This window comes from Populus alba, chromosome 14 (assembly GCF_005239225.2).
Source record: "Populus alba chromosome 14, ASM523922v2, whole genome shotgun sequence".
NCBI classification, from domain to species: Eukaryota; Viridiplantae; Streptophyta; class Magnoliopsida; order Malpighiales; family Salicaceae; genus Populus; species Populus alba.
The window spans coordinates 700,498-715,627 of record NC_133297.1 but is presented as its reverse complement, the minus strand read 5'-3'; the positions used below and the strand labels follow the sequence as shown (position 1 = coordinate 715,627).

The 15,130-nt window shown below is 33.0% G+C and overlaps 1 protein-coding gene and 1 long non-coding RNA gene across 2 annotated transcripts; both read right to left on the bottom strand.

The window, feature by feature from the left end:
- Window positions 1-1,639: 1,639 nt before the first annotated feature.
- Window positions 1,640-3,704, bottom strand: LOC140954585 (uncharacterized). Its single transcript, XR_012167960.1, has 3 exons — window positions 3,468-3,704; window positions 2,472-2,553; window positions 1,640-1,881 (listed from the first exon to the last, which is right to left on the bottom strand). It is a non-coding gene; the product is annotated as an uncharacterized lncRNA (long non-coding RNA).
- A 2,522-nt stretch (window positions 3,705-6,226) lies between these two features.
- Window positions 6,227-11,629, bottom strand: LOC118037653 (beta-amyrin synthase). Its single transcript, XM_035043704.2, has 16 exons — window positions 11,153-11,629; window positions 10,020-10,205; window positions 9,773-9,862; window positions 9,476-9,673; window positions 9,305-9,389; window positions 9,052-9,218; window positions 8,744-8,935; window positions 8,536-8,649; window positions 8,323-8,442; window positions 8,099-8,221; window positions 7,882-7,980; window positions 7,702-7,758; window positions 7,417-7,607; window positions 7,066-7,324; window positions 6,828-6,911; window positions 6,227-6,608 (listed from the first exon to the last, which is right to left on the bottom strand). The coding sequence occupies exons 1-16, from the start codon at window positions 11,351-11,353 to the stop codon at window positions 6,486-6,488; spliced, it is 2,289 nt and encodes a 762-aa protein (XP_034899595.1). The 5' UTR covers window positions 11,354-11,629; the 3' UTR covers window positions 6,227-6,485.
- Between the last annotated feature and the right edge of the window lie 3,501 nt (window positions 11,630-15,130).

Genomic DNA, 15,130 nt, shown 5'->3' with positions numbered 1-15,130 from the left:
TGCCTTTTTTTTTCATAATTCAAGGAAATAATCATGTTTAAAAAGTTGAAGAAAGCGAATTTGGGCAAAGGAGCTTATCTACCATCTTTATACAATCTAGTCTCTACAATAGTGATATATTCAATTTTCTTCAGTTTGTTCTTCCATGTAGAGAAGCACATGTAATGGCCACTCCATCCACGTAACGCTTGGTTTCTATCTCAGGATAGAAGAGACAAGACATACAGTTGAAACAAGGAGACATGAACAGAAGAGATATGTCTTCTTATCTTTCTTTTTTTATATAAAAAAAATAGAACTTTATTCCAAAATAGTCATAAAAACTTGTTCCATTAGTCTATAAAAGCATATATATTTTAGGTTATTCATATATTCTGTTTTGATTAGATCCTAATCTTACTGTGTTAGTTCCTCACACAAGTGCTCAAAACTTTCAGTTTTCACTTGCTCGCCTGCATCCCATCTTTATACAATCCAGTCTTTGTGGCAGTATAGCAATAAGGCGATATATTCAATTATCTTCAGTTTGGTCTTCCAAGTGTAGAAGCAAGTGTACTGGCCATATCTTCTGGGTAGAATTTGGTTTGCTTTTTATATCAGGATAGAAAAAACAAAGATATTTGTGACAGGGGAATATAAACAGAGAAGACATGCCCAATGTCCTTCGTATTTTGAAAAAATATAGATTCTTTCCAAAACAATCCTGGAATATATTTATTTTTATGTTTTTATTATTTTTGTATCTATTATTTATATCCTAAAATATTAATCAAACATGATCCTAATGCTAGAAATTTAAATTACCGATACTTAAGTTTATTAGTTTAATGGTTTCTTGATGTTTTTATATCTTTTTTATGTTGCACGATAATGATTACTTTTTCTGACTTGCAAGGCTGAGAGGGGACTTGCTTCCATAAATTCTCAAATGGAGAATAGAGATTTTCCTCAAGAGGTGCATTCTGTTTCTATAAATGGTTGTAGCGCATAAGCACTTTAAACTGATTACGTAACGTGAGAGCCCTAATTATATATATTCAGTGTCATCTGCTACCACTTTTCTAAATAGCTTGGAGAAAATCTGAGGGAAAAATTTCAAATTGCTTGACACAAAGTTGTAGATGTAACATCACTGGAAAAAAAAAAAGTATAAACATATGAACTTCCGAAGTAGAAGGTTGGCGTCACATCATTATTTGAATGATTTGACATGTTCATTAGAAGTTAAAACTAGAAGGAGCTGCTAATTCTTGGCATGCACGCCGCTAATTTGTCTGTTTGATGACGGGAGATGGTGGGGGTAGTCTTCAACAAGAATTGTATGATCAGCCATTCTGCCTACAGGAACATTTTCCCTACATTGGCCCTCGGAGAGTGTTGTCGCCAGGTATTGCAGGCTCTTTGAAAAGATTTGCATTAACTTATTTGAACTAGGTTTGCTGATATTACGATGCTGCATCTGTAATTTAAACTCCAGAACAGAGCATTCTGTTGCGAAAAGCAATATTGTACAAAAACCTTTATAATTCTATGAGAAAAATATTATATAGGACTCGCAGTATTCTATTTGTATTTACAACATGTCACGACCCGATTCCCGGATCCATGACCGGCACATAGGCAAGGTTCCCCTCCAAGGTTCCAAACCTATGCGAACCGAAACTTACATACAATCTTATCCTTCAAAACTCAATCAGAGTTGTTCAACGCAGCATAAACAACAAAACTAACTTTATAACATAATTCGATTGTCTTAATACAAGAGTTCATATATATTCATAGTTTTGGAGCACTAACTTGACATAAAAGGAAGGTACAAATTACAACCAAAAAGCAGGTTCGGAAGATTCAACAAAAGTGACCTGCTATCAAGCTATAAGCCTGAAAATGATAAATAATGAGAGGGTGAGTTCAACAACTCAGTGAGTAGATAACGTTCAATATACACACACGAGGTAATATAGCAATGAGAAATATATATACAAGTATGGCTTTAGTTCTTATACGAAGGTTTATCAAATAGGCCATAACAAGAATATCATATGGTAGAACTCGTCAGAAAATCAAAATGCAATGAGCATGAGGCTCCGTACTGTTGGATGATCAGTCCACACAGGTTGGTGTCTCCCCCGACCAACTAGGGTTCAGATACGATGTGCACAAAGACTAACACTACCCTGTTAGCATGGGTATTCTGACTGACATACCATATGTTCATAATCATAATCAAACAAACATATTCATATCTCAAAGCTCAACTCATGACATCAATCAAATGAGGAGCTATCAATTCAGAATTCACTTCAAAATACATACTGGTTCATATCAAGAATTCAGATTCAATAATTGATCATGTTTTATCATAACAAGGATAATAATCAATATATATTATCAAGAAGCATGATCCAATTCATATTAACAAATCAAATATTTATAGTATTTCTCATGCATATGAAAAATTATCCACTCACCTGACTCAAAAGCAAACAGAAGCCAAAAGCAGACACTGAAGAAAATCCTACTGACGTCCCGCCGGTAGAATATCAGGATTATCTGAATACAAAGGAGACATATTCAAGAACGACTCAAAAGAACATTTAACCTATTTAATACACTTAACTAAGGGTGTATACCGTAACCCTATATGTTTTTAAACTAACTAGTCAATTTTCTTAAAAACCCAAAATCTAACGGTTTTCCCGAAATCTAATCCATAATAAAAACAAGTAATAAAATTGATAATAATTCACTAAGTAACCCTTAATTATTCATCAAACTAATCTGCAAAAGTTAATATCGCAGCTAGGGACTAATCTGGAATTTATCATATTTTTAGGGCCAAATTGTAATTTTCATCTAATGAAGGACCAAACTGAAAATATTAATTATACTGGAATTTTGTCCTTAAATCATCCTCAGTTCTGTTCAGAACCTCAATTTATGCCCTAGGGATCATTCTGGAATTTTACTAAATTTTTAGGGTCAAATCGTACTTTTTGTCAAATTGGAGGACTAAATTGAAAGTGTTAAATTCTCTTATCTATACAGTAATTATTTCCATAATTCATATGTTATTCTGTTCAGAATCTCGGAATATGATCCAGGGACCAATTTGTAATTTTCCAAAGTTCGGGGACTAAACTGTAATTTTCAGAAATTGAGGGACCAAATTGAATTTTCGTCATCTTCAACCTCAAACCCAGAATTTCAACAGATCACCTACTGTTATCCCCTGATTTCTTACACAATTTCACCATTTAAACAAAATCATAACTCAAAATCATTATCCTTCAATTCAATCTCTCAAAATCAACTAATAATCAATTAAACACAATAATCAACCTCCATCGTTCAATTTAATTCATCAATTTAAACCAAAACACAAATTCTCAAAACCCTAACATTCATCAAAACTAAAATTAAAGCTTAATTAACATATTATACACATTAAACAACCTAAATCTTACCTTTTTCACTTATTTCCTCCAATTCTCTTCCTTTTTCCCTTCTTTTCTCTTCTTCTTCTTTCTCTCTTCTCTCTCACGGTTCTGCTCTCTAATTTCAGATCACTTTCCTTTTTTTTTATTTTTTTATTTATATTTATCAATTTTTGTTCAATTACCATAATACCCCTTATTCATTTATTCCAACTTTTAAGCCTCCAAGGGCTTTGTTGTAAAATCCTATCTTATTAATTTAGAAACATTACACAACAATGGGTTGAATGATTTACTGTTGAGTTTAGATTCATTTGGAAGGCAATGGAACATGCCTCTGGTATTCTGTCAGAGCCCTCATCGGAAAGATATCTCTGTTGCTGCGTAATGTAGCATGCATTTCTTCATGAAAACACCAGTGATTTCCTTTCATGAATAAGATCATAGGCTAAGGGTTTTGATTCAAGTGATTTCCTGACTAAATTGGTTTCAGAAAGTTACCTGTTGGGGAAAATCACCATCTTCCAAACGTGAATTGATTATCAGCTTCGCCGCTCGGTGAAGTGGTCTAGGGTCTCTATCCATCTGTAGCCATTGATAGGAAAAGGATTAATGTTCAAGAATTATGAGGCCATTTTCTTCAAGAGCTAATCCGTCCTGCATCAATTAGACCCATCTCCTTCAAGAGGTACATATTTCTTCTTAGGGCATGAAAGACAGCTCTCTGCCCAACCTCCATCATCTTTCTGGATGTTAAGAAGAAAATTAATACCTTTGCGTATAGCTGCACTATTACTCTAGCTCTTGCGAGCAGCTGCTAAGCCTCCTAGGGCTAACCATGTCCCATAAATAAAGCACACCCCCCAATTTCCATACCTGTATTGGAAACATTTTCTCCTATTTATTACTCACGAAAATTTAAAAAAAAAAAAGACAGAAATTAAAAATGCATCCGGGGAATGTACCATCCACCCTCAGGAGTTTGTAAGCTTTCAAAGTACGGTACAGCTTTTGTTATGAAATTATCGATCTCCTGATACAACTTCTTGAACAACAATAAAGCTTGGGTTGCTGATTCATGCTCAATTACAATGTTGGCCCTTCTAGTAAGAATTATTATTTCAAATATATGAGAAATTACATAAAATATTTAATATGACCTCTGGTAAGAATTATTTCAAATGATATTGATACTGTTTCCAAATCTAGTATGCTCAGTCATAAAGCTTTTTGGAATTTTAATAGGGGGTAATTATATGTTTATATCACTGTCTCATTCTCCACACAGTTTAGAAAGTTGATGATTAGTGGTAAAAAAAACCCCAATACTTGCAAAACAACATTTTTTGGTGGGATTTAGGGATATTCTGATGATAAAATTAGTAATTTTAAGTAAAAGATTGTAATTAATAAGAATAAACTTTAAATTTCAAGAATAAAAATATATTTTTTTATTCAGATATAATAAATGCTATGTTATTTAAAAGTGTTTGTCTAAATAATAGAAATTATAAATATTTTACCTGAATAGTTTATAGAGTATTTAAAGCTCATGGACCTTGTCATTTTTGCTGGAGTAGAAGGGTTGTAAAGTTATTTTCTATTGATAACATTAATGATGGATAAATATCTCTTACATAAATGAGAAATAAATATCTCTTGTACAACATTAATAAGAAGGGAAATTGATAGTCTATTAGAAGACTTTTTATACATCTATAAATGCAGGGAGACAAATATCATTGATATTAATATTTTGTTAAAAGTTATAAGAATAAGAAAAAAGAGTCATATGGCCCAATATGGGGCTTACAACAATCTTCTAGCCTTTAACCCTCTATGCTTGGAAAATTGTTGAGAACATGATCGTTGAGTTTGACAGCATATTAGATCCATGTCCTCTTGAGCCAAGCTACAAGTTGGGTCTAAGGACATTGGGTGTGACACCCGTGTCCCTTTAGGCTCAGCTCATAATTGGGTCCAACAATGTTGGGTTTAGGAACTTACCAAACTCATGTCCTCTTGACTTAGCATATAGCTAAGCTCAAGGATGATTAGTCTTACAACTCGCCAGACTCGTGTTCGCTTGAGCCTGGAAATGAGCTAGACTTATATCATGTAGATCTATCATACTACCAAGCAAAGATTCATAAAGTTTCTTAAACCTTCATACCCATAATACATCAATTAAACAACTATATCTCAAACTCATAATTTCTAACAAAATCATATAAAATCAACGAATTAAATCATTATCCATATCAATTAATCCTCCAAACTTTAAATCTTCATCTATCTCAATAGATGCAAAATCACAATTAATAATAACAATCATAATATATCAACTATAAATCTTATCTTAAAAATCTATTTTCTCTGCTGATCTCTTTCCTTTATCTTCCCTCTCCTCTTCTTCTTCATCATCTTTTCTCCTTCTCTTTTTATTTTCAGTTCTATCTCTCTCTAAAAAATTGATTCTTCTTTTTTTAACACACACACATATCAAATCATGTGAAATTTCTAATTTGCCCCTCAATCGGTAATATACATAATTATACACATAAGGGCAATACTGTCTTTTTCAATGCAAAATTTCATAATACTACATTCTCCCCCACCTTCAGAATATTACACAATGGCCAATGAGGAAGAGAAGTGAGACTCACAGCTTTTTGTGAGCTGCATAAGAGATAGTGCTTGTTAGATTTGATGAAATTAAGGGGAAAAAAACAGAGAGAAGGGGCAACAGTGACTGAGAGCGAGACAGCTGGATCAAATAAGACAAGCAATGCAGAAACATTTATGTTACTTTGATTCTATAAAGTATAAACATGATACAGTTCAGGGTACAGCTTTCTGCTACAGACATTCAATCTGTGTACAAAGAAGTATTATTATGCAGAAACATGTTTCTCTCTATACATGCTGGGAAAATTCTAAAAGAACAAACAGAACAGAACGGTATAGAGGAGTGCTATTTGATTTAAATTCATTATTCGGTTTGTGTTTATTTACAATGAGATAGATAGTTTGCTATTGGATTTAGATTCACTTGGATGTTGAAGGCAACGGAACACGCCTCCGGTATTCTGCAAGAGACCACATTGGATAGATATTTCTGTATGCTGCATAATGTAACATGCAGTTTTTATTGAACACGCCAGTGATTTCCTGTCATGAATAAGAATATCACAGGTTAGGAGACTTGTGAAATACAAGCTGAAGGGCAGATGCACATCAGTGATTTCCTGTCTGTCTATCACAGGACATAGCTCCCGCCCACTAAGTACTGACAGGAATCGCCGGCAGGCTGTTGGATGTCTGGTCATTTCTTCTTCTTTTTTCAATTGAAGTGGTTTTCTGACTGTAGGTTAATAGTTAGAAAGATACCTGCTGGGGAAAATCACCATCTTCCATTTGCGAATTGATTATCAGCTTGGCTGCTCGGTGAAGAGGTGTAATGTCTCTATCCATCTATAGGAAACAGATTCTAGAATCAGAAATCCTGAGGCCATTGCCTGCTTTTGTGGAGGCAGGGTCGTGAAGAAGGGAATACACAAGTAAATGAAACAACAACGCAGCCTAAAACATAGACTCGTGAATAGATGGTTAGTATGCTTATGCTAACCTGCCCGGCATAAATCAGACCCATCATAGCCCATGCAGTATGTACCAAATTTGATCGATTTCCTTCAAGAGGTATATATTTCTTATCGGGGCATGAAAAATAGCTCTCTCCCCAACCTCCATCGTCTTTTTGTATGTTGAGAAGAAAATTCGAACCTTTTTGCATAGCTGTGCAATTGTCGTTAGTCTTGCCAGAAGCTGCTAGGCCTCCAAGAGCAAACCATGTACCATAAGTGAAGCATACCCCCCAATTTCCATACCTGTGGGAATGGAAATAATTCTCCTTGTTAATAGGTTCTGAAGAATTTCCAGGAACAAATTAACAGAACTTAAAATCATCAGGGTGACCTACCATCCACCCTCTGGAGTTTGGATGCTTTCGAGGTATCGTACAGCATTTGTTATGAAACTATCAATCTCTTTCTTCCGGTGACCTGGGTATAGCTTCTTGAACAATACTAATGCTTGGATTGCTGATGCAGTGCACTCAACATATTCGTGCTCAATGACAATGTCAGCGAAAAACTCTGTGGGATTTAGTAACTGAGACAGACGGAGAACCAAACACCATCGGTTCATGATTACCACAAGTGAATATGAAAGAATAAGAAAACATTGCAAATGTTCAAGAACTTACTTCCAACCATTTATGAGCTCCAGCCGGCTCCCACGCTGCTAAACCTCCATTTTCACTCTGAAAGTTCAATAACAAAGCTTATTATGTGACCCTGGAAAGTTTACCTAATGCCCAGTGAAGGAAACAAAGTGCTACATGTTTTTGTATAGATAGTTAAGCCGAGTTTAGTTTAGTCCTTACTTGTAGAGAAAGAAGAATGTTGACAGAATCGAAGAGCCTCTCAGGCTCTAGCTTCTGACCAACAATTTCTGGTGGCATCATCGAGAAAAGTAGGCAACACTGCATATTTGATGTAATGCAACATAGTTTAATTTGGTGAGAGGCACATTCCAGTTTGAACAAAATGGCCCAGAAAATTAGTGAGTTTTAAAGTGACTCAACAAATTAAGCTTGCTACCTTCATTCCCTCTGCAGTGCAATCAGAAACTTGCCATCCATGATCTTGGTCAGAGAAAGTCCACGATCCCTTGGAAATATGCCGGTACATGCTCTTGAAGTCACCTGAAGGATTGTCCTTGACCTTTAAAATGCTAAATCAGGTAAATATATAGAATGATAATCCAAATGAAAATTAGCAGTTACTTCATGATTAAGGGAAAAGATTTGAGAAAAGTAACAAACCTGAGATTTCTTTATGAAGTCATGTCCTCTCTTGAGTACATCTCCGATTTCATCCGTAAAATTAGTAGCAAGCAAGGCCTGAATGGCAAAACCAGTATCCCATTGTTGACTTCCAAAACTCTGCACACAGATTCCATATTTTGTTAAGTTCATCATAACCTCTTTGAGGTCTCTACTCTCTACAGCTTTGTAAAAGAATGCAACCCTACTAACCTGCATTTTCATACCATCTTCGGCCACCCACAAATAATCCGGGATCCTTGCGAGATGTTTCTTGAAAGAAATGCCATCAGGATCTTCAACCCAGCAAGCAAGCATGCATAACACCTGACGTTTCAAGGTCAGAAAAGTATTAGAAATCATCAGATAGAAGTAGAAGATTATATATATATGGTGCCCATTTTATGCAGCAGCAAGTTACCTTTTCCACACATCCAATAGTAATATAACGACTGTTTTCATCTTCGTAGTGAATGTGCTTCATTGTTACTTCAAGAGCCTTCTTTCTTACTAACTTATTGAAGGGCCACCGAGTAAGAAAAGGCTCGGTGAGCACATAGAGACTATCCCATATCAGATCTTGAATCAAAGGATGGGGATAATAGAGATCCTCCTGAACCAACAGTATTGCAGAATCAATTACATCATGTATTATTTATTTGTAGCAACAATATCATAACAAATTTTCAGAATGGTAATAATTATATATCAAGTTTAAGGTGAACTCACCGCGGCACACAGATGACGCGTTTTCTTCCAATTGATTTGATTATAAGGTTCAACATAGAGTTCTTCTCTCAACTGTAGAATGAGAGGGGTGATTGGACCCACAAACCTTTTCCCATATAGATATGACATCGGCATGTAAACCATCCGACAATAGCACCACATTTTTGCTGCATTGAAGCCAATAGAAATGTTAACACGACGGCTACAGAAAGGGAAACTGAACAGATGGTGGAAATATTAGAAACTAACTAACCTGGATGCATAGGAAGAAAAGTAGGAAGGAGCCAAAATTCTGGGGGCATTGGATTACTTCCAGACCAATCAAATACACCAAGAATCTGCACATTGATTTCAGTTACAGAAAACATAAGTTTTGTTGTTCGATCGGTTCTGTGTTCTATTCAATATCGGGGTGGATGATTACCGAGAGCCAAGTCTTTCCCCAAGAGGGTATGTGTGTTACAGTACCGTGTTCATGAATCCATTTTCGGGCTCTTGCACAAGCATTGTCTTGACCACCATTAGGACCTTCTCCGAGAATTCGCATACAAATGTAGCTGAGAACTGTGCAGAACATGGTGCTATGGCCCTCAATGTGTAGCCCCCAACCACCATCTTCATTCTGCATGCAGCATAGATTTCCATGGCCATAGATATAATTTATAGCATATTACCTACCAAAAACTAAACCGTTAAGAGCAGATAATCATCATAAATTTACCTGATGATAGTAGATGTAACGGAGGATTTCCCTGCGATGCTCAGCAGAGAATACAGAATCTAAATGTCCTGTGATGTACAAACACATTACCTGCAATATTTTCAAGTAAACCAGAAGAGAAAATCAATTATATGCAAGCTGCTCGTACTAGTGAATACTGAAACAAGTCCTCAATATATATATATATATATATATATATATAGGGAAATTAAGCAAAAATATTTTTGTATAGATGCAAGATGCTCACCAAGGGAGGGAGGAAGAATAAGGGGCCAGCATTTTCAGCAGGCCAATGGCCATCACTAGCCTGTAGAGCTGAAAAGAAGTGGACAGCCCTCTTCAATGTTGTTGTTGCCTTTTCATATGTGATTTCCTCACCTTCTTCAATTTTCACTTGAGCTATTGTTTGCTTAAAATTCTTCTCCTTGAGAAACTGCATTAGTAATTATACATATAATTATTGTAAGAGAAGTGCTATAGCCCACGAGATTGGTAATCTCTTTCTTACAGTATCTGCTGAGATCTCTTAGCCATGCCTGTGATGCTGTCGTGGAATTGATTTTGCCCTCTTTTATTACTAAATAAATGGATTCAACTAACATACCTTGCTAGGGATCACCACTGTCATTAAAGTACTCTACCATACCAAAAGATATTAAAAATTAATGGGAAGAGAAATTAATATTCAAGTTGATCGGCGGAGAGAAGACTAATCAATCTTATGACTACACCCCTCATTGGATAAAAATAAGATAAAGTTAATTAAGCTACAAAAAACGTCCCAAAAAGTATACTTTTTTTTAAATAAAAAAAATGATTTAGAGGATTGTTCCATTAGTATATATAATTAATCTACTGAGTAAAAGGTGATGAGTGCTGGTTAATTACTATAATCTTTTGCAAAATTGTTAAAAAAATGATCAGGGGAAGGCAAATACTAAAAGATCATTAGTGATGTTTTTTGGAAACACAACAAAGCAATATTCTACGTAAAATGACAAAACTAAGAGCAAAAGATGCATCTATTAATTTCCTAACAGTATTTATTATAAATTTCTTATTATTTTCTATTAATGATCACAACCAAATTAAGAAAGGAACAGACTAACCAGCTAAGTAATTAGCCATGAAGATGCTAAAATAAAACTAATTAAAAGAAATTAGCAACTGCAAGATATATATCACCCTGGATCCTTCTACGTACCAATAACAGGATTCAAGAAAGCTAATCTCTCCTCTGTTAAAACACGAAATAAATAAATAAATAAATAAATATAAATATAAATATATATATATATATATATATATATATATATATATATATAAAGTACTAGCTAGGTAGGTAGCAGCTAGTACTTAGCTAATTAATACAGAATATACCTGCAAACGCCAGAGGAGATCCCCGCTGGGCTTCACTTGATAACGATTGTTGTAAAAATTGAGGCGAGCTTCTTCAACCTCAGCTCTCTCCTCAGGACTCCCACCTTCAGGATCATACTCCCATGTCTGCCTCCCTACGAACTTGTTTGTGCTGTACAAGTACTCATTGCTGCTGCCTTCTGCAATCTTTAGCCTCCACATAATATATATAGACACGCTATATATTGGTCGATCGTAATAATGCAAATGAAATGCAAAGAGGGGAGGGGAAATTGGATATGTATATGATGATCAAGAGCTAGCTAGATGAAATATATTAGCGGTCGGCTCTTGGCAACAACCTACAAATTAACAAGGGAGAATATTGTACTCTATGTACTATTACTTGTTAGTAATCACAGAAGAGACAATATAGTGATCTTTGGCAGCAGAAAACATGAACTTCTTGCTGCTTCTGCTGCTAAGTAGTATTTATACAAATAGATGAACACACAGCTAGCTTAGCTTTCAAGATTTATGAGATGTATAGTAGGGGATAGGTAGAGTTTTATTTTTTTATTCTTTTTTGCGTGTGCTGCTGCTACATCAAGGGGAAAGGTTGTCGACTAGCAGCAACCCTTTTAAATTATTCCTTTTCTCTTTCTCAAAGTAGAGAAGGGGGTAGAAAAAGAAATAGCAGCAGTCCCCATTCTATATATTCAATCAATTTTTGTTCTGCAAAGAACTTGTTGCTTCAGAATTATTGATGTTTTTAGAAAAATACTTGCGTAAAAATTAACTTATACTTGCTTTAAAGTTAAAATATGCATAATTTGAGAGGTCTTGAAAATAATTTAATTATAAGATCACATTTCAAACCCTAAATAATGCAAAAGAATCGTCTTCCTCGATCTTTGTAAGCTGTTTATATATTGTATTAATAAATTTTATATATAAAATTTTTACTCTTAAATTGAAATGATTTTCTTACTAGTCATTGTATATATATTTTGACTTCCATGTTATTAAAAAAAATATACATATTTTTTTCTCATATAAGTAAGAAATTAAGGAACTTGGCCTTAAAATTAATGTGTGTTGGTTCATGATCTAGAAAGTATTTGTTTTTGCGGTGGTTTTATATTTTTTTAAAAAATTAATTTTTATATATATTTTTAAATCATTTTAATATGTTAATATCATAAATATATTTTAAAAAAATAAAAAATATATATTATTTTAATACACTTTAAAAAACAATTATGTTCTAATTAGAAAAGCATATTTTTTATATAAATACGTGTTAACTCACTGAATTATTTGATAAATTTTTAGGAAGGGGAAGGGTGCCATATTCATATTCATATTCTTCGTCTTAAACTTTAATAATTTTCTTCATATTCCCAACAATATTTGGCCATCAATCAAATCCACCCTGCAAAAAATATGTAATACACACAATCTCAGGCAATACTTTTTATTGATTAATTCTTAGGATTAATCAATCCTAAAAATTATTGTCGCCCTGCCCTATGGACATTGCTTGAGGGCTACAATCATTCTTAATTAATTTTCTCCACCCTGCAAAAAAATATGTAATACATCCCTTCTCAGGCAATACTTTATTGATTAAATATTAGGATTAATTAGGCAAAAAGTTGTGATTTTAGGATTAATTATTGGACAAGGGCCACAATCACTCTTAATTAATTTTCTGTCTTTATGTCAGGTGTGTGTGTATATATATATTATATAAAAAAATACCAAATTAAAAAAAAATACATTAGTATACTCAAGCATGTTAGACTATTACACTCTGACCCCAAAATCCTCTAATATAGGCACGCTGGGCTAAGTCTAAGACTTGTCAGACCCAATTTTTAGGTTTGGTAGGTGCTGACAAGCCTAGCAGCTTCGTCCAGCGCCTTTTCAAGTTAACAGGGTGGGCATGACAATCATCTCTTGCAAGTGTCGAGCTCAAGACTTTTTGTCATTGCATCCCGAGCGTGGTTGCATGTTCATTTAGACCTAACATATGGCTGAAACTACTATCTCATTGGATTCAAACATAAAGTCAGAATCTAACGTTATATCTCCATAAATTTTACATAAATCTTAGAAGAATTATTTTTAACCAAATAAAATTGATTAAACAAGTCTACACTCCACCAATATCATTAAGTGTATTAAAATTCATCATGGCCCATCATGTCTCTATCTCTTAGTTGGATAAAACAAGTTGAATGCATCTCACAATAAAAAATTAATTTATAAGGGTAGAATGACCCTTCAGCTCCTCCACTCTAGTAAAAGGATAAGATTCAAGGACTATAAATACCTCCTGAAATACCAAAGAATAAATATTTACATTCTTTTCATTTTTAATATTTTTAACATATATATTTTCAAAGTTTATCTCTCTAAAATATCATTGTATTTTCTCTCTAAAAATATATTTTTTAATCATCTTAAAGCCCTCAAATCTACAAAGAAAAACCTTTTAAAGGTAACAACCATCATCCATCTTAGTCTATTAGGCACCCATTAGAAGTTATCTGTCATATTAGTTAAGAAGAATTTATCATATTGCTATAAACAATAAATTAATCAATTATATAACCATAACTATAGTTAAAAATTAATTTATTGGATTCAAACTTTCAGTTTTAAATTTATAAAACTTTATTATATTTTTTTGAATTAAGTCAATATTAAAGTACATCTTTAAAAATGTATAAAAATAAAATATGAACTCAAATAACGCGCAAATTAGTTTGAAAATACTCCTTCATCATACAACTAGACAGACAAATAATAGTGTTTTTATTATCCTTGAGCAGCAACACAACAAAACATGAATGGACTAAAATTAACATCGTCAACTTCATCATGTGATCACCACCAGCTATATACCTAACAAATGCAACTTGTGGTTAAAAAAAAAAAAAAAATTCATTGAAGTTTATATAAAATTCTTGTTCAAAGCTCGTTGATTAATTACTCCGTGACCTGATAAAATTTTAAGATATTCATTACTACCTCCAACATTTAAGTGGTTGGTTTGATAATTAAATAGATATATTTTATTTCTTTATCTTTTGAATAATAAAAAAAATTAGAGAGTTAACACGTGTAAAAAGTAGGTTTTTTTTAGAAAATTATTTTTATAAAAAATAGATTTCTTAAAAATAAATTATATTTTTATGTTTATTAGTATAATAAAAAATAAGTTATAAAATATTTTTCAATGTTTAATTATGTCATGAAAAATAAATTGAAAAATAAATTATTAATTTTTTCTAAGTTTATTAAAAAAATAAGGACTAAATCTAACAGAAAAAAAAATTGAATAAAAATGAACTTGAAAAAAAATAAAAAAAAATAATTTGAAGTAAAAAAATAAAATAAAATGAAATATACTTTTTTTTTTTTTAAAAAAAAAGGACTTAATAATAATGTGACCCAAAACGTTTTTGAAGCAGGGGGACCAACTAATTAAAAAAAAAGAGAGAAAAAAAAAGAGTAAGGAATCGTTTGGGAACACGGTTGAAATCGCGTTTTTAAAATTATTTTTTTTTAATTTAATATAATTTGTATGTTTTGAATCGTTTTGATATACTGATATCAAAAATAATTTTTATAAAATAAAAAAAAAATTATTAACATATATTTTAATACAAAAAAATATTTAAAAATCAACTACTACCATACCATCAAAGATACTCAAAAATCTTTCTTCAAATATATAGAAAAAGTGTACTATAACGTGGAATGGTACGGGTTAGCTAGAATTAATGATGTATGGAAGGACGATTATTCCGAAGACCACACCAAAAAAAAAGTGTTTGAAGTAGAGGACCCACTAAGATAAAAATAAAAATAAAAAAAAATTAAAGGCTTTCTTAGTTTCTTCTTCTCTTGTCAAGGTTTGATTTTTTTATTTATGAGTGTTTCGCGCTGCGATTTTTTTATTTATGATTGTCGTGCGCTGGGGTTAGG